Raw genomic sequence first — 26,669 nt, 5'->3', positions numbered from 1 at the left:
GATTGTTGTAAGGGAGGAAGAGTAAACTGTTTTCAATGGGTGAATTCATAAATACCGTCAACGCGAAGTACTTCAAATGGTCTGAAGGTACTTGTTGTAGTGGCCATTGGTTCCATGTTCGCAATAAGACGAATTGTTCCCTTTTATATTGTTAGAAGTCCGTTTACATTTCTCTCAGTTGTTGTACCCCTACAACCAACCAACCTAGAATAATTTAGATGAGAATTAAATAAAGCTTGATATATCTGAATTTTGGCTTTCAAAGCAAGTATACTGCGGCAATGTGATACAACTCCTGTTTCTGAAGACAGTTTTCTGCATAAATAATTGATGTGAGTATTTTGGAAGACGATACTTCCTTCCTCTCATAATACTTTATCATTCATTATCAATGACCAACTTTACATTTATCCTATGACCATATCTCATAACTAATAATAACAACTGTATCTTCCACCATGATGATAGTTCCAATCCTCCTTTTGAATTATAGTACGGATAGTGAGGTGTATGTGAATAGGGCTAAGAACTTTTTATTAAAAACTGATACCACTAAAGGTATGGAACCGGGCAACATACCTAATATGTTCCTAAAAAGGTACTCCGAATAGAATGCGCGTTGCCAAAAAGTCATTTTCGAAAAATCGCTAAACATGTCAACCGTTCCTAACGAGAAGAGAAATCTGGGCAAGTTGGAACGGATTCATCTTAAAGCAGCGCGCAGTACAGGAAGTAGTGGAAGAAACAAGAGACGACGCGAGCGCAATCTAACAACTGAAATTTATTCCTAGAAGGGTTACACAACAATAAAACACAAAGAAACATCGCGAAAGCCCCGAAAAACCCGTACGGGCATGCAGCGGAACGCTAAACGCCTCTTCTCAACAAAGCCATTCAGCAATCTTAGCACATGACAAGCACCTGGTATGACCCTGTGGGAATCTGGCTTTCCGCCGTCGCCTTTGCGCGGCTAGCCGGCCTCCCGCGTTGTTTCTCCTCTTTCCCTTGCTCCCGCCTCAGGCGGTGGAGAGGCGGCTGGGTGACTAATCACTGTCATTTAGCCACAGCTCCGCCCCGGCTCCCCAAGGGCCTTTGCCATTGGCGCCTTTTGGCGGGAATCCGGGACCCGTTTTGGCGGCCGCGCATCCCGCGACCGTCCGAGCGGGGCCCAGAGAGAGAGATCCCTCCGAGACAGCGAAAGGTGCGTACGTTACTGTTTGTCCCTGCCGGCCTTTGCCGTTCGGACCAGTGCTTACTCGAGCTCGCCCGCACGTGTCCTCTGACCTGCAGCGGTTCGAGCCTGTCCAGCGGGGTCCAGCGACCTCTGACAGGCGTACCTTGCGTTGAATGCCCACTCTCTCTCGCAACTGGCGCCCAACGTGATAAGTCATTGGCGCTACGTCTTTGATGACACATTAGCCGAGCAGGTCGCCTTGCCGATCACGCTTGCGCACCATGTCTACCCCCAGCGGGGCACTCGGTAGCTACATGTCGGCTCCCTACGGAGTTGTAGCGTCGTTTGATCCGCTGGCTGCTGTTCCTTCGAATAGCCAGACACCGTGGTTGGCCGCGGCCCCCGTTGGGGTTTACGGCGACACAACCCAAAATGTCGACCACGCGGCTCCCGTTGGAGCTGTATCGGAAGCACCCTGCGGTGCATCCGCTGGTCACATGCCTCAGCTGTGCACGCTTTCCGCCCAGTGCGAAAGCAGTTCGTGTCACGCTGCCGCAACCGGCAGTTTCGAACAGCAGCAGCCGTGCCCCGCGAGCAGTCAATTCTGCTCTGGGAACGGCGAGGCGCTGGCCCGGTTCCCTGCGGAAACCGCGCCGCTCGTCGAACTAGGAGCCTTGCCTCCCTCGTTCGTGCAGCCCGCCCAAACCTCCACTGAGGCCGGGGCGCAGGCGCTGCTAGCCAGTGCTGCCCAGATGATCCAGTCGTTGTCAGGGGCTGTTGGGACACTTTTGGCCACGCCGAAGTTGTCTCACCCCGCGGTCAAGTTGCCCATGCCAACATACCGCGGGTATGATGACCTACTCAGTGCCCGGGATTTCCTTGAGTCCCTCACCCATTATCAGAGAACTATGGGTCTCACTGAGCAGGTGGTGCTTGCACACATCATCCCCGCAGCGCTGACTGACACGGCAGCTCGGTGGCATCGGCTTTCCGGCCACCGGGCAGCGACTCTCGAGGAGTTCCGTGCAGCATTCCTGCGCGAATTCCTGCCCGCTGACTACGAGCGTAGGATGCGGCGAGAGCTGGAGCTCCGTACTCAGGCTCCGGATGAGTCGCTGCAAGAGTATGTTCGTGCGATGGAAGACCTTTTCTCAATCGCCGAGCCCAGAGCCTCGAACGAGGAGCGTGTCGAAAGGACGATCAGGCAGGCACATCCGACCTTTTCGGCTTACCTGCGCGGTGGCCGATTCCGAGATTTGGAGGAGCTGGCCGCCGAGGCAAAGCGCATTCAAGGCGACATTCTCGCCGCGCGCGCCTATCGTCCGCCACCGCCGGCAAGCGAGGCCCTTGAGCCACGCTGTGCATGGAGAGGGGCCTTGCCCTTACCCAACCGGCGACCACCCGCACAACCTGCCTTTGCAGCTGTTAGCGGGCAAAACGATGCATGGGAGTTGAGCGACAGAGCTCTCGATCCCTACTCGTACGGGAGACGGGCAGCCTGCGCTGCACCGTTTTCTGAAGCGCGTGCTGAGGGGCGCCAAGCGCTCCAACGCACAGCGGAGGGGGAAACCCGACTCGGCCGACCCTTTGGTCGTGCAGCGGGCGGACCCAGGCAGGGAGAGGCGCAATTGTCCCGCGACCAAGCTCGCGGCGGTGTGCGCTGTTTCCGCTGCCAAGAGAGGGGCCACTTAGCAAGAGAATGCACCGTAGCCAGGCCTCCTGCGAGGCAGGGAAACGGCGGCGGGGGTCGGTCGTAAAGGGACCACCGGCCCAATCTCTGCTAATTCCCTCTGCGTACAGAGCAAGCTGCCTTGCTAATGCGCACGCGCCGTTTATTCCGGTCACCATTGCTGGCCGCGAATTTTCGGCGTTACTGGATACGGGAGCCAGCGCTTCCTTGTTCGGTGAAGAGGTTTTGTCCCACTTGCAAAAGCACTCTGTGCGCTTGCGGGACTGCCGTACGGCATTCAACCTTGCGAAAGGCGTAGCCCATTCGGCTGGCGCCGCGAGGCTGACTGTCAGGTGGGGAGAGCGGACGAGACGCACGCGTTTCATCCATCTCCCAGGGCTCAGTGTGCCCATGATTCTCGGACGGGACTTTCTCCTGAAAACCGGGATCGTGGTGGACATTGCGAATGGCGGCTATCGCGACGGACCATTTTCCCAGCTTAAGCCGTTCATTAGCCCACCGGCGTCAGTATCTGCCTGCGCAGTGAAGGCGTTCGGAGAGTGCCACGCTCAGCGGACAGGGCCACGCCCTTGTGTCGAGCGTTCCGTCGTTCAGCCTCCCCATTGGGACCGAGCGGCGCGGCACGACCAGGCACCACATCCGCTGGCCGCCAGTGCGGTAACATTGGATGACACACAGAAGGCTCGTTTGACAGCGCTATTGCGTCAGTACGATGAGCTCTTCACGGATCAACCTGGCTGTACCACTTTAGTGAGCCACAAGATCCACACTGGAGACGCGCTTCCTTTGAAGTGCAACCCTAGACCCGTCAGCCTTGCGAAAAGGCAGGTGATTGATGGGTTGCTGGATGAGATGCTGTCGGCGGACATTATCCGCCGCTCGTCCAGCGCCTGGGCGTCTCCGGTGGTGTTGGTGCCTAAGAAAGATGGCAGCCACCGTTTGTGTGTGGATTATCGCCGTCTAAATGCGCTGACTCGCAAGGATGCCTATCCGCTCCCGACGATCAGCTCAATCGTAGGAAACCTGGGCAGCGCGCGGTACTTTTCCACGCTAGATGCCTCCAAAGGTTACCTACAGGTCCAGATGGCTGACACTGACCGGTCTAAGACCGCGTTCACGTGTCACAGAGGGCTGTTTGAGTTCACTCGTATGCCCTTTGGTCTCTGCAATGGTCCTGCGACTTTTCAGAGGCTCATGGACCGCGTCCTGGGGGAAGCGACATGGTCCCACGCCATGTGCTACCTGGACGATATCGTGATTTATTCACGAACCTTCGATGAGCACTTAGGCCACATTGCCGACGTGTTCGAGAGGGTACGGGCTGCTGGGATGACTTTGAATCCTGCGAAAGCCCAAATAGCGCGGACCCGGGTTCAGTTACTAGGGTTCACGCTGGGCGAGGGCTCCATTGAGCCTGATGCGGAGAAACTTCGAGCCATACTCGAATTTCCCGCGCCCAAGGACGTACGCGGCCTCCGCCGCTTTCTGGGAATGGCCAATTTTTATCGGTCGTTCATCCCGTCGTGTGCCCGCGTGCAGGCACCCTTGACCAAGCTCTTGGGAAATACTGCAGCGTGGCGATGGGGGCCCGAGCAAGAGCGATCCTTTCGCCTCCTGTCTAGTGCCATTGCCGAGACAGCGCAGCTCAGGCTACCCGACCTGACCAGACAGTTCGTAGTCCAGACTGACGCGAGCGATCTGGGTTTAGGAGCAGTTCTCCTACAGGAATTCGATGGCGTGCTGCAACCGCTGGCCTTTGCCAGCCGCTCCTTGCTGCCCTCGGAGAGGAATTATTCCGTGACCGAGAAGGAGTGCCTCGCCATCGTGTTTGCACTGCGCAAATTTGACGTCTACCTTGATGGAACGCAATTCGTGGTGCAGAGAGACCACAGTGCGCTCAGTTGGCTGATGCGGCTCCGCGAGCCTGCGGGTCGGCTGGCGCGCTGGGCTCTCCTGATACAGCATTACGACTTTTCCGTGCAGTATCGAAAGGGGAGCACAAACGTGGTAGCTGACGCGCTATCCCGTGCCCCACTCGCCAGCGGCGCCTTGACGCCTGTAGGCGGAGGGGGCGAAACAGCGGACGAGCCGCCGGGCGGCAAGGAGGGAGAGCCCGTGAACGGGTTAACCCATTCCGCTAACCAGGCAAGCAGCGCTTCGCAAAGAGGACGAGAGGCGAAGCTCTTCGTGAGCGCCTCGGAGTTGCCGACGCGAACGGAAATTTTGGCTGCAAACCTGAGTGGAGACGAGACCACGCTCCCCTCTGGGATGACTGGAATCGTTTTCAGCCGTAAAGAGCTACTGAAAGCCCAGCAAAATGACCCCTTTTGTAGCGTAATGAGCGACGGTCTCAGGGAGACGGAGCGCCGTGACGCTACTGGTATTGTAGCGGGCGCAGGGGGGCAGAAGCCAGCGTGTGTCGCGGCGAACCCCGGGGATTCATATTTGCTGGACCATGACGGGCTCGTGCTGAAATACATAGCCACCGATGACGAGTCCATCGACCCGTTCAAGGTGGTTATCCCCAAAAGTCTGAGAGGTGCACTGTTGAGATTCTCTCATGACGAACCACTGGCCGGTCATCTGAGTGGCTCCAAAGTTTTTGCAAAACTGAGTCAATCGGTGACGTGGCCCGGCATGAAGCGTGACATTTTCCGCTATTGCCGTTCCTGCCATGTCTGTCAAGCGGTGAAGTCACGGGGCGGCAAGCCGCCTGGAATGATGAAACCAATTGACAGTGTGCGTCCGTGGCAGATGGCCACCTGCGATTTGATGGGGCCTTTCCCCAGGAGCAAGCAGGGGTTCATTTACCTGATGGTAGTCGCTGACCACTTTTCCAAATGGGTTGAGTTGTACCCCCTTCGGAAAGTGTCAGCACGAGTGGTGCTGGATAAACTCCAGGAAGTGTTCTGTCGGTTCGGCTTTCCGGAAAGACTGATCACGGACAATGCGTCCTATTTCACCGCTCGGGTGTTCGGTAGCACGTGCCGTTCCCTCGGAATCGAGCACTGCATCACTTCACCCTACCACCCCCAGTCCAATTTGACCGAGCGAATCAACCGAACGCTCAAGCCAATGCTGGCGGCCTTTGCCGAGTGTCAAAAGGATTGGGCAGACCATTTGAGTGAGTTCGCGTTCGCCATTCGAACAGCTGAGAATCGCTCAACTGGTTTCTCTCCCGCCTTCCTCAATTTCGGGAGGGAGCTGGCGAATCCGATGTCAAACGTCGTGCAGAGCCAGCTCGGGGATGAGCAGACGCGGGCAGACTGCTCTGCTTATGCGTCGACGCTTCGGGACCGGCTTGGTCGGGCTCTCAACAGAGCAAGGCAGAGTTTGGCGGCAGCCAGAGCCCAACAGAAGGCTCAATATGACCGCAAGCACCGCCGCCTGACTTTTCAGGTGGGTGATCTTGTCCTGAAGCGCAACCACGTTCTTAGCGATGCGAGCAAGGGGTTCTCAGCCTCGCTCGCTCCTAAGTGGCTTGGTCCGTACCGAGTGGTCAGAGTCTGGTCGCCACTCGCGTACCTGCTGGAGGATCCCCTTACGGGGAAAACCAGCCGTGCCCACATCGCAGACCTGAAGGCCTACGCGTCACGGTCTGACGAGCTTGCGCCGGTACCCATTGGTATCAAAGACAAGCGCAAAGGCACAACTGGTGCTGCGGAACGCAAGCGTACGGAGCACCGGTACAATCTGAGGCGACGGTCACCGGTGTGATCTATGCCGCACGGCGGACTTTTCCGCAACCGAAGGCACGCAGCCTCAGCTAGCTGGCGAGCTTTCTCGTCAGGCCCTACCTAGGCGAAGCACGGTGTGATAATTTTTTTGTTGTTGTTTTTGCAGCATGCTCAGTTCCAGCCTTGTGTGTTTATCAGTTTATTTATTTGTTTGCTTACGTCAGTTTCTAGCCACTTTCGTTTCCTGCTTGTACGTCTGTTTTCGTTCTAACGTACCGAGATTGTACATAGGCAACATGGGTCAGCATTGGCGTTCAGTTTTTTTTACCAGACTTGTACATAGGCAAACTTCAGCCCGCTCGTGCTTGCTCTTATCTTCTAGAAGGAATAGATTGGATTAGGTGTCGTTTGTACAGCGAGCCTTTTCTCATTTCCGGCCCGACTGTGGGTGGTTGGCTCGTTAAGGAGCCGTGTGTCGCGGTGGAGTTTTGTGCGGCCCGTATGGAGGGGAAGTTGGCGGGGCGTTTGGAGCGATGGGGGCGGAAAGTGCACCCTTTGACCCTCGCCGCGGCGCCTCTGGACGCTTCTGATGAGGGGATCGTTAGCGCCGACCAGCGTCCGCGTACGTGCCGGTGTATGCGTGGTTGTGGCTGTGACTGTGTGCGCGCGTAACCATGAACCAAGGCGACGCCTGTGAGTTGTGCCGCTGTGCTTCTGCGTGAGCGCGAGGATGAGAAGGACCCCTCGCTGTGGCCAAGGTTACACATCAGGACACCGCCGAACGTCCTCGCCCGTTTGAGCCGGCGTGAAGGGGGTGCACTAACTCTCTTGTGCCGAACGTGATGTCGTGTCCAAGGGCACGAGGTCAGTGCTCTGCCGCGGCCCCGTCGTCATCAACGCACCCTACATCAACGGAAAGAAGACCGCCATCAGTCGTCGGCCCTCCCAACCCGTTCAACTTGAAGTCTGCGAGCGGTGAGTCGCCGACCGGCCTACTGGGCCGCGCCATCGAACTTTGAGGCTGACATCCACCTGTCACATAGTTGTACAGTGGAATTCACATCTTGTGTACCGTGTATATAATCTGCAGGCTGCTTTGATTTACTGAAGCGTATGCCCGTGTTTGTTTGTTTGCCTTGTTTTCCTTTGTTTGTGTTGTTTTTTTTCTTACGTTGTTGTGGCTGGAACTAAAGTGTATATAGTTTTTTTTGTGTATTCATTTCTTTATTTTGGAACTGAAGTGTAGCTTATTTTTTTGTGTATTGATTTCTTTATTTTGGCCGCGTGCTTTGCCGATGGGTAGTAGGGCATTTAAGGAGAGGGGGATGTGGGAATCTAGCTTTCCGCCGTCGCCTTTGCGCGGCTAGCCGGCCTCCCGCGTTGTTTCTCCTCTTTCCCTTGCTCCCGCCTCAGGCGGTGGAGAGGCGGCTGGGTGACTAATCACTGTCATTTAGCCACAGCTCCGCCCCGGCTCCCCAAGGGCCTTTGCCATTGGCGCCTTTTGGCGGGAATCCGGGACCCGTTTTGGCGGCCGCGCATCCCGCGACCGTCCGAGCGGGGCCCAGAGAGAGAGATCCCTCCGAGACAGCGAAAGGTGCGTACGTTACTGTTTGTCCCTGCCGGCCTTTGCCGTTCGGACCAGTGCTTACTCGAGCTCGCCCGCACGTGTCCTCTGACCTGCAGCGGCTCGAGCCTGTCCAGCGGGGTCCAGCGACCTCTGACAGGCATACCTAGCGTTGAATGCCCACTCTCTCTCGCAACCGGCCCAACGGTCGACACGAGAGAGAGATCACAGCACTGCCGCGGGGACATTCTCCTGCAGCGGCGTGCTAGCGGTGCGCATTACTCGAGTCGCTTCGTGCGCGCAGCGGAGCCTTGCTCCTCGCGCGCCCCCGGGACGGGGTGACTATTGAGTGTGTGTGTATCAGCTGGAGGACGATGTGAATAAACGTCTCCTTTGTGAACTTGGAGGCCTATTTCTTTGCGGCGAATCGCTCTCCTCCCAGCGGAGGTTGAGTGCACCGCATCGGTGTCCCAGTGTGTGTGTGGTGACGGCTGATCGGGGCCCTTGGCTCGCGCGAAGCTCGAACCCGCGGTGGGTGGTGGCCTGTGTCCACTCAGAAACCCACAACCCTGTCTGCGCACATTCCTCGAGAGCGCGAATCTCTATTTGCACGAGATTAATAGAAGGCGAGGCGACACATGTTTCAGACTCATTGCTTATCAGAAACGCCTCAACTAACTCCCTGCAGGTACGATCTGGGTGGCTGAACAAGATATTTGTCCTGTCCTAATGGGGGAGAGAATATTTACACTTCCGGCAGTGCACAGCAAGGTTCGATGACACTGCCCCTTTCACTGACCTGCGGTGTTCAAACAGCCGCTCGTTTATACAGCGGCCTGTCTGGCCGATGTACAGCCTTTGTGAAAAGTTTGGAGCCCAGGGGGTTTTCTTTCGAACCACACTGTGTCGCTCTTAATGGATCTCTAGCGCTCCAAATTTCCTGGACATGACAAGATTTCGGGTACTGCCTCCTCCAATAGGTAGGATTTCCATGAATGCTCCTGGAGTCCCAGTATAAAGCTTGGAAGTGAACCCCCTGGGCTCTAAACTTTTGACAAAGACTGTACGTCTTGCCGCATGAAGCGGTATAGAATAAACCACTCCGGTGTTGCAAACGACCAGTGGTTTTTTTCTGGGAAACTGCGCATTCGTTACTCGCTTGGTCGTCCCAGCAGTCGATCTTCTTACTTACCGCACTGCAGACTCCGCTCAGCTTATTCTTAGCTGTGAAAACCACTTTCACCCCGTATCTCGACCCTACCTTCTTCAACCGGTGTGACATTCCATGTACGAACGGAATCCCCGCGGTTCTTGTAAGCGTGCCGTCTTTTTCTTTTGCGAGACTATCGTCCCTAGTCAGTATCCTCTCGGATATTTGAGCCAGAGCCACATCCTGATAACCAGCGTCCCTCACCCTCCGAACCTGCCCCTGGAAGCTAGTCTCAACCCTATGGGAGCACGACTTCCGCAATGAAGCCTTGAGACATGCCGTCGCTATTCCCGCCTTGACCAACCTAGATTGCTCTGAATTGAAACTGAGGAGCGGCTCAGCTGTTCTTGGATTATACTCCCAACACGTTCCTGTGTAAAAGCAATTGACTTTCAGGTCAAGGAACTGAATAGAACCCGAGTCTGGTAATTCAAACGTGGAACACAGACCCTGACTCTTCTCTTTGAAAATCTTAATGACATCGGTAACACTCCTGAGGGACCCTTGGTTCAGAAACACTAAAAAATCATCGACATAGCGATACACTTTCATAGCTAAGTCCTGAAGATCTTCATCCAGTCTCATGTCCATCCTGCGGAGAAAAATGTCACTCAACACCGGGGCGACCCGAGACCCAATACACACCAGGCCACACACCAGACCTTTGGAAGAAAACTTTTTCACCCCATCCAACGAAGGTCGAACGCAAGTAAAAGGACAGATGTTCAAGAAAACTCTCCACGGAAATGCCACAATTGGCAATGAAGTTGTGATGGACCAGTTTCTTAAATTGGCCCTGGGTCCACACTGGGCATGAGGAGATTGATGCACAGACTCCAAGAATGATTTTAGAATATGATTTAATTAATGGATCTGGCTTGATGCCGCTTACTGGAAATGCAGTAGGGCTCGTCCACGTCAGGGCTCAGTTAGCTTGTTGTGGCACGGGCTCGACGAATGGCTGGAAGTTTTCTGCGGCCAGGCTGGGGACTTTTCGCGGCGGTGCAGCTCTCGTTCTCGGCCAGGCGTTGGAGGAGCTGCTGGTGTGGAAGCGTGCTGTCGGAGGTCGAAGGTGGGCGAAGGCTAGACCCCGGGCTCCCTGGTCAATGCGCGGCCCCGGTCTTCTGCCTTCCTCCGTCTCGACCGCTCGCTCGAATCCCTGTCTCTCTCTGTCCTTTCCTCCCGTCGGCTCCCCCTTTTTAAGCATTTTACTTCTTTCTTTCTGCAGCCTCCACCTTCGCCGTAGCCAATGGCTGCTTCACGCCGCCCCCGCGGCGCCGCCCGCTCGCCGCTTCCTTTTGTTCCCTCCGCGCAGATCTCCCTCCTCGTGACAGCGTCGAGCCCCCTTCCGTGGCGACGCGACGCCAGTCTGCCGCTTCCCGGGAAAGTCGCTGACCGGGTCCACTCCGCGCAGCTCTCCCCTGGAATCTTCGTGACAGGCTTAAAACCCACCGTAGGAGTCGTCGGCGGCCATCCTATGCGCTATGTGGCCTTGTCCCTCCGTGGAGACACGCCGCCAGGATGGCGCGGTCTGCCGCTTCCCGGGAGTCACTGACCGGGTTTTGTTCGGCCACTGGTGCCCCCGCGGCGCCGCCCGCTCGCCGCTTCCTTTTGTTCCCTCCGCGCAGATCTCCCCTGGAATCTTTGTGACAGGCTTAATCCCCACCGTAGGAGTCGTCGACGGCCATCCTATGCGCTATGTGGCCTTGCCCCTCCGTGGAGACACGCCGCCAGGATGGCGCGGTCTGCCGCCTCCCGGGAGTCACTGACCGTGTTTGTGCGGCCACTGGTGTACGCGCACGAATCGTCACATCCGCTCCTTCTTAAAAAGAATGTTCATCGAACATTAGGAGTTCACCGCACACACGGGCGCGCACGCTGTTCAGGACTGCACGAAAATCACGCCCTCCTTCCCAACGAGCATCGAGCCAGACCGAAGTTTAAGAACAATTCTTTCACGTAGATACCACTCGAGTGCACACAATGAAATAATAATTAACAGTATTTACAAGATTTCAAACAAGAAAACAAACAAAACGAAACTAAAAGAATCGCACTTGTACCGTACCTAACAAAACAAAAGGGAATACAGACTTAGTGAGGCAACCCCCTGTCCACTACTCTGCTACGTAGGTAGTACCTGGCTGCTGGAATGAGAGAGGGAGCAGGAACCGGTTCAGCTGACCTAGCTTGTTCGGCTGCTGTCCGTGGAATCAGGCTGCCTGATTGGGCTGCCTCCTCCTCAAGGAGGGCGCTTCCGAGCTGCGACTTCATGAAGTGTTCCAGTTCATCACAGGGACTGAACTTTTTGTGCTGGCTGCTCTGTCCGCTTTTCTGCAATGCAGGGTGGTTTACAATGGCGGGCTCCGTGCGAAGATCGTCCTCCCCCTCCTGTCCCCTTGAGGCAGCCGCTTCAGAAAGAGGCGAGCATGCTGGTGCTTGCTTTAACCTGTTAGCGTGAACTACAGCTGTCGATGCCCCTGCGATAAGCCGAATCCGAAAATTAACCGGCGATAGCTGCTCTACTACGCGGTAAGGTCCTTTCCATTTGGGCGTCAACTTACGGGCGAGTCCTGCCTTGACCTGCACGCACTCAAGGTATACGCGGTCTCCCACCTTTAAAGGAACCGCCCTAGCCCTAGAGTCGAACCGTGTTTTCCTTTTGTCGGCTGCATCCCGTAATTTTTCGGCTGTTACGTCATGGGCCACTTGCAATCGAGACGTCAGTTCGGCTCGATAATCCTCTAGCTACCCGTATGGCACCCGTCGTTGTCCATCAACCACCGCGTTCGGTGTGTCTGGGTCGCGACCGTGCAGGAGGTAGAAAAGAGAGTCACCGGAGCTCTCATGTACCGCGGTGTTGTAAGCAAAAACAGCAAATGGTATCCACAAGTCTCAATCCCGTTGGTCTCGTGAAACGTAGTGGGATAACAGTTTGCTTACTGTTTGATTCAGCCTTTCCACAGCACCGTTACAAGCCGGGTGATACGGCGTGGTCTGCCGTTTGTCAATTCCCAGAAGCCCATATACATCTTTCATCACCCTCGACACAAAGTTTGACCCTTGGTCCGTTAACAACTGGCGTGGGACGCCGTGACGCAGAACCACTGTTTCCACTAAGGCTCGTGCCACAGTTTCTGCCTTTTGGTCGGGAAGTGCTGTTATCTCGGCATACTTCGTCAGATGGTCAACGCAGACCAACACGTATTTGTTTCCTGTCGTCGTTCTTTCCAGGCAAGAACGGCAGTTAGCGCAGTACTCTTTAACGCCGGAACGCATGCCCTGTCAGTAGAGATGTGAAGGCCTGAAAAAAACACTGCAATTTTGGAAAAAAACCGGTTTTTTTCGTTTTTTTTCAGACGAGGAAAAATGGAAAGAAACATCGAAAATTTCACAATGCAAATTCAAGGTTCTATGATTGCTTGCTTTTAGTTTAGGTTTTTGTTTCTCCTTTGAAAATCATTACAGCGTGCATCGTTGAATGATTGGAGAGCTGTCGTCATCACCGGTGCCAGGTAGTGCTTTTAAAATGTTCGTGCTGCGAGTACGCGGGTTGAAGGCCAGGTCACATATAAGACCCAGGCTTGACTTAAAAACACTAACACTTGAACTCACGGCTGAAGTAGAACAAAATGGCTGCAAATTCTACAGCGCTACACATAACATAGACTGCTGTGCACGTAAGCGGTTTTAGCCAAATGCAAGCCTAGCTTCTTGGTTTCCAACGTAGCAGAGTACAGGACATCCGCAGAAATTTGGTCCATGAAAGGCGTCTTCAGCGAAGCACGTGGCCCCATCTACCTGGTGGCAAGGCCTCTGCATTAACCAGCTGCTAACTCGTCTGGCTTGCCGACTGCTGCAAATACCGCCATCATCCGCCAGCTGCGAACGAAACTGGTCACGTTTCGGAAACGTCCATACAAGGATTCGCAGCAGGCTGTCAGGGGAACGCGTTCGAAAGCTTGTGTATGTGCAGTCGAAAATAGCTGTGGACACAGCTTCAATCCATGCTGCTGCGCGTAGTGCCGCATCCAGCGACAGTGACTCTGTGTCCGATATGGAGTGACTTATAGATCAGTTTTCATGCTCCCTTTCTTGGTGCAATAGAACAAAAAGTTCGTTCCACAAATATGATACTTATATCTCCATATTCGCCTCAAGTGCAAATCATTATCTTCTCGGTGCAATAGAACAAGAAGTTCGTTTCACAATATGACATCTATAACTGCATATTCGACTGAACTTCAGAGCATTATTATTGATCGTTGTGCTGTTGCAAATAAATCTGTTTATGTCATGTTTTGCAAAATTTCCAATTTTTCATGAAAAAAACCCTGAAAAGAACGGTTTTTTTCATGCCCTTCAAAATTTCTTGAAATTTTACATCTCTACCTGTCAGTAATCGTAGCGCTCCAACCTACGTTGCGTCTTCATTACTCCCAGATGGCCCGCGTACGGGGCATCGTGAAAAACTCTCAAGATGTGCGTCACCATTGACCGTGGCACCACCACTCTTTCCCATACCTGGTCGGCCTGCCTTCCTGACCGCGTGGGCCGGGTGCGCTTCCGTAGTGTCCCCTCGTTGTCAATAAAGTAACAATTGTCGGGGTCTCGGGCGATCCCCCCCGAAACAGCATGAAATATTTTCTCTAGCGCCTTGTCCATTCGCTGCTCGGTGCGGAGGTCGTCTGAATCTATAGCTGGAAGAAGCTCATTCACGGTGCGCACCAAATTAGCTCGATTTAATGCGTCCGCGTCTGTGTGCGCCCTGCTTGGCTTGTGTTCTATCTCAGACCGAGGCGGCACTACCGTTTCTCTCCTTGCCCTAACACTAACACTTGCATGTGTTGGCGAGCATTGTTCCGCGCTCTGTTCCCCACAGTCCACTCGTGCAACGTACTCAGCCTCTCGGTTTGCTAATGGGACCAAAGTTCCGCGACAGGAAAGGCAGTTTTGGCTTAGTATGACATCGATGCCATGTTGCCGCAACAGGTCCTGACCTACGAGGCCCGATATGTCATCCGGCAGCGACACCGCGTCTGAACAAATGTAGCTTGGACGGTCAAAGCTACTGTTCCCAATTGTGAAGCGCAAAAGGTACAGTCCTCCTGTGCCGAGATCAGTTCCTGTAATCCCCACGAAGCGCACTTTCGGAGATTCTCGGGCCTCTTGCACCTGCCTGTCTCCCCTCCTTGTCAGTAAATCTAAAAACTTTTCCTTGAGGAGCGTTATCCGCGAGCCAGTGTCAACCAAAAGATTGCAAGTGACCCCGTTTACCACGAATTTGGCAATCACTCCCCTCAACCGGCTCGGCTGCGGGGGACTCTACGAGTTTCTTTGGAGCGGTGGCTCTTTGTTCCCTCTCCATGTCGGTCTGTGCCCGCTGCTGCCCATTTGACACACACGATTCGCGGTTTAGCTCGGGACAAAATCTAGTAATGTGACCGTACCTTTTGCAAGCATAACAGCGAACCTGCCTCCGTTCACGGTCCCTAAAATTGCTCCTGCTATTCGGCTGTATGCTTTGAGCAAGGAGCGCCTCCAGCCGATCTAGCCTATCAGTCAACTGAAATACTGAATAATGCCCGCGTCGGCGCTTGCGCTTTTTGGCTCCGTTACGAGTCGCACCCTTTCCTCACTAGAGACCAGCAGCTCATTACGCTCCTCTTCTACGGCTGCCTCTATCGCTCCCTCAAGAGTCGATGGTGCTCTAGACAAGACAAACCTGCGCACTGGATCCCTCAGGCCAATGAGGAACTGTGACTTCATTTGCTCCAGCAGCAGCTCTTTAGCGTACTTTTGCCTCGCACTATCAGGTCCCGGTTCTCGCGCTAGGGTTTCATTCCCCAGGAAGCGAAGGCGGGAGGCAAACGCGCGTGCGTCTTCCTTTGGCCCCTGTCGATCGTCGAGGAACCGCCTGAGTTTTACACTGGAAGGTTCCCTGTCGAAATATTTGAACGCCAGGGTTTTGAACTCAGTCACCGTGCCAGCCTTCCTGACTTCCTCATCTCTCCAGGCAAAGTTATGTGCTGCTCCAGACATGCGACATTTCGCCAGTCCCAGCTGCTGTGCATCATTTAAACCGCCCATTTTGCTCACCTGCTCTAACATGTCAAAATATTCGACAATAGACGGCCCCTGACCGTCGCCAGTGAATTTCTCCACCATGCTTGACAAAGCAAGTAGTTAAGAAGAACTTCTTGTTGGGCGAGTTGGTGCATACTGTTGTAGGAACGAATTGCGCACAAAAGACACACACAGGAAAACACGAGGGAGACTGAAAGAGCGCAAGAGCGCTCTTTCAGTCTCCCTCATGTTTTCCTGTGTGTGTCTTTTGTGCGCAATTCGTTCCTACAACAGTTTGACAAAGCAAATACGCTTGCCCCAAAGGGCTGTGCACTCGAGTGGGCCGCATCCATTTTAGACCGAATAGTCAGTGCCTCAAGCTCCTCTCGCTGGGGGTGCAATCCAGCTTTTGCCCAATGATTTAAGTGTGGACCCCACTTCTGACACCAATGTGATGGACCGGTTTCTTAAATTTGCCCTGGGTCCACACTGGGCATGAGGAGATTGATGCACAGACTCCAAGAATGATTTTAGAATATGATTTAATTAATGGATCTGGCTTGATGCCGCTTACGGGAAATGCAGTAGGGCTCGTCCACGTCAGGGCTTAGTTAGCTTGTTGTGGCACGGGCTCGACGAATGGCTGGAAGTTTTCTGCGGCCAGGCTGGGGACTTTTTGCGGCGGTGCAGCTCTCGTTCTCGGCCAGGCGTTGGAGGAGCTGCTGGTGTGGAAGCGTGCTGTCGGAGGTCGAACGTGGGCGAAGGCTAGACCCCGGGCTCCCTGGTCAATGCGCGGCCCCGGTCTTCTGCCTTCCTCCGTCTCGACCGCTCGCTCGAATCCCTGTCTCTCTCTGTCCTTTCCTCCCGTCGGCTCCCCCTTTTTAAGCATTTTGCTTCTTTCTTTCTGCAGCCTCCACCTTCGCCGTAGCCGCTGGCTGCTTCACGCCGCCCCCGCGGCGCCGCCCGCTCGCCGCTTCCTTTTGTTCCCTTCGCGCAGATCTCCCTCCTCGTGACAGCGTCGAGCCCCCCTCCGTGGCGACGCGACGCCAGTCTGCCGCTTCCCGGGAAAGTCGCTGACCGGGTCCACTCCACGCAGCTCTCCCCTGGAATCTTCGTGACAGGCTTAATCCCCACCGTAGGAGTCGGCGGCCATCCTATGCGCTATGTGGCCTTGTCCCTCCGTGGAGACACGCCGCCAGGATGGCGCGGTCTGCCGCTTCCCGGGAGTCCTGACCGGGTTTGTGCGGCCACTGGTGCCCCCGCGGCGCCGCCCGCTCGCCGCTTCCTTTTGTTCCCTCCGCGCAGCTCTCCCCTGGAATCTTCGTGACAGGCTTAATCCCCACCGTAGGAGTCGTCGACGGCCATCCTATGCGCTATGTGGCCTTGCCCCTCCGTGGAGACACGCCGCCAGGATGGCGCGGTCTGCCGCCTCCCGGGAGTCACTTACCGTGTTTGTGCGGCCACTGGTGTACGCGCACGAATCGTCACAAAGTACCTTTCGTCGTTATCCTTGACAATGCAGTTCATGACGTTCTCCAACAGCTGAGCACGGGGTAGGGAGTAAAACAAATCCTCCACATGCATGCTAAACGCATAAAGCATCTGGTCCTCCCTCCGCGACCGGAAATCAACTACCTCAGTAGAGTTCTTCACCAGAAAAGGGTGGGGCAGCTTAAGGGAGCCTAAATGTCGCTGCAAATAGCTGAAACAGCATGCTGTCAGGTGTCACGCTCCGATACCACTGCCCGAAAAGGGACATCGGGTTTTTGGGTCTTAACCGTGAAAAACAGGTCCAACACCGTACCTTTTCTTTTGTTGACAGTAGCACACAGTGCATCCAGGTTCATTCCTTGTAGCAAACTCATGGCCTGCTTCTTGATGGCAGCAGGCCTCAAAACCACTTGTTTTAAATTCTTTTCCACAGCTTCCTCTGCCTTCTTGGTGAACACATCATCTGGTGCGAGAAAGAAGAACCCCTCTTTGTCAGAAGGAAGAGGCCTCAAACCTTCAGCTGCCAAGTAGTTAATCAGCCCCTTTATACGTCTTGACGCCTTTTTGCCCTTGTAGTTGACGACGATTTCTGAGCACTCAATGACACACCTCTGTTTATCGCCTTCAGGAACGCCCTGGGATCTCTCGAGAGGTTGGCGCTTGCGAGGACAGTTTCCCTAGGCGTTTCCCAGATTGCTGAATGGCTTTGTTTAGATGAGGCGTTCCGCTGCATGCGCGTACGGATTTTTGGGGGGCCATCGCGATGTGTCTTTGTGTTTTATCGCTGTGTTTGGTGCTTATATACCTAACCCTTCTAGGAATAAATTTAAGTTGTTAGATTGCGCTCGTGTCGTCTCTTGTTTCTTCCACTACGTCCTGTGTTTCGCGCTGCTTTAGGATTCAACCGTTCCTCAAGCTTGAAATTTTTCAAGTCCTTGGCGTCTGCTTTCTTATGAATTACGATAATGTTAACGTTCTTCCGAACTTCGGGTACGCTCGAAGTCAAAGGCACTCCGTATACAGAATAGCTAGTTTTTCTAGCACAACCTGCCCTCTGTCTTTCAAGAGACCTAGCTGTTACCTGCAGCATACGTCCTGTCGTACTTGTGTCTATTTTGTCCCCGTTTTTTTCGCTGCTATGTTTTCAACATGGATCAATACCAACTGGCCCAAACTACGGTGCTTTTGCATGTTACCTGATCCTTACCAGCCGCTTTGCTGGGACTCCACTCTGTCACGCCAGCTCGTTGGTTTGGAATGAACAAAGGCGCGTCTAGTGAATACGGTGTTGTCTTAGAAGGGTGCCTTAGAGACAATTTTACTGTGGTGTGTATTAGTAATTATGAGCATGGAAATAACAGAAGTCGCACTTAAGCGTGTACGTTCCCGCTACTTTTCCTCTTCACTTGGCGCGCACGTAGCGCCATCAGGCGGCGCCCTTTAAAACCACTCCTTCCTCCTCCTCGCAATATACGCCACTACAGCAACAGATACTGCGCGACGGCAGCGCCTCCCGCTCGTCTCGTTAGGGCGCAGTGGGGCCATGCGGGGCCGCAGGAATAACGCGGTGAGTGGCGAGCAACGCAGCGCGCATCCAAGGCGCGTTCTCCACGAAGCTTCCGGCTTGCTGCCCGTTCGTTCGGCGCGGAAGCTATGCTGGCGTTCGTGGCATCGTGTTTTTCAAGAACGACGTTCCGACGAACTACGACTGCAACTTGAGTTCCGTGCGTTTAGGCAAGGAGCCTGGCAGCCCTTCTACGTCGTTTGCCGCTCCGTGCGTCCGTTTCACCGTACGTAGCATCAGAAGCATCAGGCTCAGGGAATGGCCAATTCCACATATATGGGCATTGATTCAATAACCCTATCGCCGCCGCAGTGGCTCAGTGGCTATGGTGCTCGGCTGCTGGCCCGAAAGACGCGGGTTCGATCCCGGCCGCGGCGGCTAGAACTTCTTTGGCGGAGAAATTCTAGAGGCCCGTGTACTGTGCGATGTCAGTGCACGTTACAGAACCCCAGGTGGTGGAAATTTCCGGAGCCCTCCACTACGGCGTCTCTCATAGCCTTAGTCGCTTTGGGACGTTAAACCCCACAAAACCAAAACCAATCAATAACCCTATCGCGTCATACCCTTAAGGCGGACCTTAAGTGTCTCCTCCGAATTTTTCTCCCGCTGAGCTCTTCGCGAAGCGTTCACGACCATTGGCATGTGGGTATTTTTTTAAGTGTACGAGAAGACTTTGCGGAGGAAACGCTATTTTACTCAATCGTTTCCTAAGGCAACGGCGCAGAGCGACGCCATGCAGCTCGTTTCATCCCGCAGCACTATTGCTTTGTGCAGGCAAAGATCGCTCGCGCAAAAGGACTGACCTATCAGGAACGGTGTGCCTGAATACCAGTTATTAGTCGCGGTTCCTGTGCTGGGAGCCTCCTCGAATCGATGCACCCGTTCGACACAGGTTCAGGGTCCCAAGGGCCGCTTCGTGTACGAGGGCCGGGGCCAGTTCTCGCTGAGCGACGGTCGCCGGCTCCCTGTGGCCACGCAGCTGGGCCTGGTGGCTGCCGGCAGCGGAGTAACGCCCATGCTGCAGTTGCTCCGACACGTGGTCGCCGACGAGGGAGACCACACCAACGTCGTGCTGGTTGACGTCAACTCCTCCGAGGAGGACATCATCGCGAGAGAGGAACTGGACGGATACGCTAGCCGAATCAGGTGAGCACCTCGTGTGAAGGCGTCGGCAAGAGACGCGCGGTTCATCCTCTGTGGCCGCCGCCAGCAGCACAGCGTCAGCACGCCGACGCCGTAGCGGCCGCTGTCTGCAGAACCTGTCATGGCGTTTGTATTCTCGGCCCATCAAAACAGCTCTTGCGGTCAGTGTATTTGCAAAAGAAATGTCGCGGATACCGTCCAGATGCTTCATGTCGACGACAACCCAGATCAGCACATATAACACTGCATAAGGCATTGCTTGCGCAGAATAAACAACAACCAACCATGCTACGCTGGAGCCTCGAAAATAATGCGGCACTTCCAAGCGCTGGCAAAAATCTCCTTGCGAGAGTGTAATGGCAGCTTTCTCCGGCACGGGAGCCCCAGCTTTATTAATAAAACTTAAAAGGTAGCCGTTGGTAACAACGGCCGGTGCTTGCCGGCGTCCTGTCTTACTCCGCTGACCAATAAAAAAAGTAAACGCAATTCGCTTGTTAATGTTTGTCTGTGTTAACCAAGCCAGAGACATATACGCTTCTTGACCTTATAAATCCGTCTGGTGGTTAGCTTCTTGTTGATGTAACAAGAAATGTTTTAAAGTTGGACCAGTTGTTTTTCTGTGGCGCAATTCTTAGCGTACGGCCTGAATGTGGGCGGAGCTTCTCAGCAGCGTGTGTGTCTGTCTGTCTGTCTCTCTCTCTGTGCGTGCGTGCGTGCGTGCGTGCGTGCGTGCGTGCGTGCGTGCGTGCGTGCGTGCGTATGGGGATAAGCTTGTCTCTCACCAAGAGCGTAAGCATTGCACCGCTCGTAAATCGGACTAGATGCGACGATGCCCATGGTGCAGGGTATCAGCCCCCTTGTTTCGACGGAGCTTACTTTTCAAGAAAACGCATGTTCGCTTGGCGTAAGCAGATGAATCGATGAAATGCCCACTTGAGAAACCGAAAAGTCGTGTATGCGGCCTTCTGCGTGGAGCACAAAAGCTTGCTTATGACACTCCGCAGACATGTCGCGGCCGTCTGAAAACGGCGCTGGCAACGTAACCATCGTAATTACGCACTGCACTTTCACAATTTTCGCTTTCGTGCGACACGGCGTTACCCGAACCGCGCCCCGAAGCTGGCCGCAGCAGGAAGAAGGTTAGGAGAGAGAAACAAACTCCCGGTGGCGAGGTGGCTTTTCAAAAAGTGGCGTCATGGCCGCCCTTTAGTTACAGTGACCTCGAGTATTCCTCCTACTGTTCAGCCAGTACGAGTTTTGGTAGAAAGAAGCGGCGGCGCTGCCGTCGCCCGCACAAGGAAGCGCTGATAAAAGCATTGGAGACAGTCATAACAAATCAGCAAAATCCGCACAGCTGGAGACAGAGTAAAATGAATTTGATTTATAAAGAGAAAGGGGGTAAGATGAACATAAAATCCTACCGTATGATTACGATAACGTCTGTTATGTACAGGCTGGCAATGCAGGCGGTGAAATTAAAATGCAGGCATGGGTAGAAGGTAATCGGATACTCGGAGAACTTCAGAATGGGTTCAGAAGGGGTAGGCGTTTAGATGATAGCCTAGTAGCTTGGTTTGGGCTAGTTGGTAACAGTTCTTAGAAAACATAGCGCAAAAAGGACACGGACGACACAGAAGTGGATAGCGCCCGTCCTGTCCACTTCTGTGTCGTCCGTGTCCTTTTTGCGCTATGTTTTCTAAGAAGATGATAGCCTGTTCGTGCTTACCCAATGCATAGAAATAGCTAAGGCGGAAAACAGACCTTTGTTTTTAGCCTTTCCGGCGGTGCATACGATAACGTGAACAGGGAACTCCTGTGGAGCATATTGAAAGATTTAGGTATCGGCCACGAGGTAATTGATTTTCTACAGGAAATCTACCGAGATAATGAAGTTGAAATTACATGGGAAGGGAAAAAAAGTACCACAACTGTGGGGGTGCACAAAGTATTAAGGCAAGGTTGTCCTCTATCACCGCCGCTGTTCATGCTTTACGTGATAAATATGGAAATAAGGCTAGAAGAAACTAATCTAGGTTATAATCTGTCGTACATATTAGGCGGAAATGTAGTTGAGCAGCGACTCCCCGGTTTAATGTATGCGGACGATATTGCACTGTTAGCAGATAGCCAGGAAGATTTACAAACTTTGGTTAATTGCTGTGGAGACGAAGGAGACGCTCTAGGATTCAGTTTTAGCGCAACTAAATCAGGTGTGATGATTTTTAACGATACAACTGACCAGGTCCTTACAATACAAGGCCACGAAATACCGAAAGTGGCCGAATACAAATACCTCGGGATATGGCTAAACGAAGGGCAGATATACACGGAAAAGCACGAACAGGCTCTTAGGGCAAAAGGACGAAGAGACGCCGGGATCATGAAACATAGGGCATTATGGGGGCACAACAAATATGAAGTACTAAGAGGTATTTGGAAAGGAATAATGGTGCCGGGACTTACTTTCGGCAATGCGGTTCTGTGCTTAAGGGCAGAAGTTCAGTCGAGATTAGACGTAAATCAGAGAGCTGTTGGAAGATTAGCACTAGGTGCCCACGGCAAAACCACAAACGAGGCAGTACAAGGGGATATGGGCTGGGAATCGTTCGAAGCACGGGAAGCTAAGAGTAAAATACTATATGAAGAACGCCTAAGGAAATTGGACGATAACAGGTGGGCAGCTAAGGTATTTAAATATTTATACAGAAAGAGCGTTGACTCACAGTGGCGGAAAAGAACTAGAAAACTAACCAGTAAGTATGCAGGTCATGAGGACGGAGAAAGAAAGAGCATTAAACGACAGGTTAAAAACGCGGAAGTTAAAAATTGGATGAATTCAATGGAAAAGAAACATAGTATATCGATACTGGAAAAGGCAGATCAGGAAAGAATTTTTCTATGATAACTCAGGAGGCAGTGCCCTACTTTTTGAAGCTAGGTCAGGGTGTCTTAGAACGCGCAGCTACAAAAAGAAATTTAACGAAGAAGATGACACATGTGCAGTGTGTGGTACATCTGTGGAAACAATTGAACACCTCATAATCAAATGTGATGGTATCCATCCGGATGTCGATGCAGGCGCAGTCACTTTTCCTGAGGCCCTAGGGTATAAAGATAACAATGGTCATGTAAATAAATCTGCAGTGGAAGTTAGCAAAAAGCGATTGGAGGATTGGTGGCTGAAAAGCAGAGATGTGGAGGTAGGTTAGAATTGTAGGAAACTGTAGGTAAAGATGATGGCGATTCTTAATGAGAATTGCCAACACAGTAAACAAAAAAAATAATAAAGAAAGAAAAGCTGAGCATGGTGGCAATTTCCACCACCCCGTTTCAAAGGGGGCGCTCCTATTCATCCATCTACCCATCCATCTTGAAGCGTGGCAGACTGTCCGCTTCTAGTCTGGGGTACAACTACTGTCTCCAATATTACAAAACTCCATGTACTACAGAAAAAAGCAGTTCGTGCAATTAACAACATTCCAAATGATGCACACACCAAACCTGTCTTTGAGGCATTACACATTGTACCTATTGTGCAATTGTACTCTGTCCTGCTGCGCAAAAAGTACACATCAAATATTAATCAAGGAACTGCATTCCTCGCTGATTTGTCTAGACTAACATGCAGAGAACGCCCCTACAATACGCGCATCGGAGACAACTGGTATTTACCGCGAACGCGAACTAACTACGGCAGACAAATGCTGTCCTACAATATCCCGTCCATTTTAAACAATTTGTGAAAAACTGTCATTAGTGAAGAGTAACAGCATATAGTTTCTTTCTTTAGTGTACTAACTCAGCCTGCTTCTATGCCTTCCCTCTTTACGTGATATGTTTGATGGTTATGTGTTTTTTGATGCCCTGAACGTGTTCATTTTCGATACAATGTGCTTTTGTTTTAAATATGTCACAGGCATAACATATAATGTACCGTTGTGTGATTGTGAGTTTTTGTGCACAATGTAGTTGCTGTAGGGGGCGGGGACCTCCGTCAAGCCTCTATAGGCTTTTTGTCCCCGCTCCCCACATCCTTTATGTGAAAATAAACCTGATTGATTGATTGATTGATTGATATACTGCGTCTCACCGCGAAATTCCCCTTATTTTGCCTAGTTTGCTGCTTCTCTCTTTCTCATGTATACCAAGCGGCGTTTATACCATTCTTATGCACTAGGATAGGCAAGCAGGTATCCAAGAACAGGCGAAGGGCGCAAATGATCTATTTTTAAGGCCACAAAAATGAGGACTAACGGCTTGTTTGGTGAGTAACGTTTCATTGATTTGCCGCCGCGGTGGCTTAGGGGTTGTGGAGCTCGGCTGCTGACCCGAACGACGAGGGTGCGATCCCGGTCGCGTCGGTAGAATTTCACTGGAGAGTAAATTCTAGAGGCGTGAGCACTGTGCGATGTCAGTGCACGTTAAAGAACCCCAGGTGGTCGAAATTTCAGGAGCCCTCCACTACAGCGTCCCTTATAGCCTGAGTCGCTCTTCGACGTTAAGCCTCCATAAACCGTTTCATAGATTTGACTTGTACTAGGCTGCGGCTGTGCTGCTTATGCATTTCTGCCCTTTGATACGCATTATATTTTAAAGATTTCAAGCGCACATCATAAATGCTTGACACAGGCGCGTTTCCGATATTTCTACCTAACCTTCGCTTATTTGAGCACGAACACTGCGATTGCACAGCCCTAAAAGAGAAGATGCAGGCCCCGGGAAATATCAGGTATAATTGAGCTTTCAGCAAAGCAGAAATCTGGGCGAGTTGGTAAGTATTCATGATATTGCTCACAGCGCAACAAGAACGGGAAAAACGAAAGACGACAGAGTAACACAAACAAGCGCTGACTATCAACTGTCAACTCATAATTGAGCTTTCCCCACAAATCACGCTATTCAAACAGACGCTAATACTACACAAGCTGCGGTACAGGCGAAACTGCTGAGAAGCTTTCGGCGAAGTTCGTCTGTGTCGCCGACCTCCGCACACACATGCGTGTAAATATTTTATGTCGCATGCATTCCTGGGTTCTATACACTTGCTCCTTCTACGTTTTTTCCACGTCGGCCATGGCCACGAAAAACTTTGAATACTAAAAAAAATTATATCCAATAGAACAAAGAAGCAAGAATGCACGCGTGCACATGATACTACGTGGAGTGCTGGAGTGTCTTCTGAATCTGCTGCAAAATAAAAAAGAAACCAGAGCCACTTAAACATTATAAATCAGTGTAAATCGCAACGACTGCCGACGCACAGCTATGTGCTCATAACTATGTGCTCTAGCTATGTGCTCATAGTTAAAGGCCGATTACATCTTAGCGCACCACATGCGGCAGCACAAAAAGGTACACAGAACGAGTGCTAAGGGGGGGGAATGATGATGATGATGATGATGATGATTATGATGATGATGATGATGATGATGATGATGATGATGATGGAAGCATGATCCTTCCCGATATTGTCCCGGCATGTGGCATCGTAATTATCTCTTTGTCTCGGCACGAGCTGCATTGTCATTTGAATTGTAGGTACTGTGCGCGTGAAAATTTTTTTCAGGCTTTGGAAAGTGAGGACATTGGCGAAGAAACGTTGTTTTATGGAATTGTTCCATCAGTTGTCTGAAGGTTTACTACAGTAAGCACACTGATGCGCGAGGAGTGCATCTTGCTGCCTGCTGCGAACAGCTAACTGCTTCGTCAGCGCCACGTGTGCCCTCTTCCGCCCTGCTCATCTTATCACACAGCGTCACGGCCAAGCACAGCTTTCCTTTCCTTTCAATCTCGTTTTCTTTAACTGGCTATAAGAACCCAAGCCAGGAAATAAACCTTGTTCTTTTTGCTCCAGCCACCCGTCTCGTTTCGTCCTAGCGGGCTCCGCCGCCGACCCGTTGGCAGGCGTTCGCCAGCCGCCGGCTCGTTTGTAACACGGTCAACAATCTCGCAGTCCGCGAAAATTGTGGGATGTTTGCAAATGATATGTCTTACAACCGCTTTCTACAATCGCCGAAATCTTTTGCACACCGCTATAAAGATGCCAAACGGCGCAATATGCAGCAAGACGCATGTTATCAAGAAGAATTTTCTCCCGCTGTTTTTCTTGGCGGTACAGTCACTGCACAATGTAAGTGCGCATATATGAAGCCACGTTGTGTCGTTTTCGCTGTATGCATCGTAAATGCAACGGCCCGCGATACCATGATGCAGTTCTAAAAGCTCGAGCGTTGATCCCTTTCTAGTCTTACCGTTTCTTACAGTAAATAGCCTAATTACACCAGCCAAGCGCAAATTAAGATGATCCAACGCCAGTTATGTCTTGTCACACATGCAACATGTATATCCTGCAGGGAAGAAAGCAAGGAAAGGAATAGTTTTGCTTTCTTCCGAGCCTTGTATTTTTTTGCGGTGATAGTTACTTGGGCCTGCGAAAATGGCGCTCATATAGCAGCTGCAGCTGCTATATGAGCTCGGCATTTTAGCAGACGGAATTAACTATAGCTATGAAACAAGAAAGAAAGCAAAACTAATCCTTTGCTGCTTTGTGCGCGGCAATGCGGTGATGTTGCGCTGTCGCTCTGCTACACGAAAGCTGACGCGTTTCAGTGTCGTGGACTGCAGTGCCGCCGTATATTTCTGCAGTCTTCCCCAGCTGTCACGCCAGTAGAACGCAGAAAAGCCTGCGTCAGCGTGGCGAAAAAATGTCGACTAATGACCAGGGTCATGACCCCGCGCGGGTAAAGGCTGGTTCACATGCACGCGATTGAGCGGCGGGGCGAACTCGTTGGAACCTTGCCGCTCGACCCGCCGCGACAGCTTTTTGCCTCCCGGCGGCAGGATTCGCTTGCACGTGAAACAGGCTTCATTCCACTGTGATCACACTGTTGCTTGCTGCACATGCATGCACCCCTGTTAATGCGCGGAACCAACACGGTGAGAAAGACACAAGTTCTAGCATGCATGCATTGTTCGCCAACATCTTAACAATATTTATGCAAAGTAAGGTAACTGCGGGGAAAAAAATGTAATAAATTAAGCCGGAATAGAACTCAGGACCTGTAGATTGTAAGAAGCGCGCACTACATAT

General features: G+C 52.4%; 1 protein-coding gene across 1 annotated transcript in view; it reads left to right on the top strand.

Annotated features, from left to right (window-relative positions):
- The window catches only part of LOC149324988 (NADH-cytochrome b5 reductase 3-like), a 90,131-nt gene that overhangs the window by 24,488 nt on the left and 38,974 nt on the right, over positions 1-26,669 (top strand). The window contains exon 3 of the mRNA XM_089564159.1: positions 19,329-19,582. Coding sequence (XP_089420285.1) covers positions 19,329-19,582 — 254 coding nt within the window. The remainder of the gene's footprint in view (positions 1-19,328; positions 19,583-26,669) is intronic.

The sequence above is a fragment of the Amblyomma mixtum genome, chromosome 10, assembly GCF_055824585.1.
Source record: "Amblyomma mixtum isolate Tamu chromosome 10, ASM5582458v1, whole genome shotgun sequence".
Taxonomy (NCBI): domain Eukaryota; kingdom Metazoa; phylum Arthropoda; class Arachnida; order Ixodida; family Ixodidae; genus Amblyomma; species Amblyomma mixtum.
The sequence above is the reverse complement of the archived record's forward strand: the minus strand, read 5'-3'. Positions and strand labels throughout refer to the sequence as shown.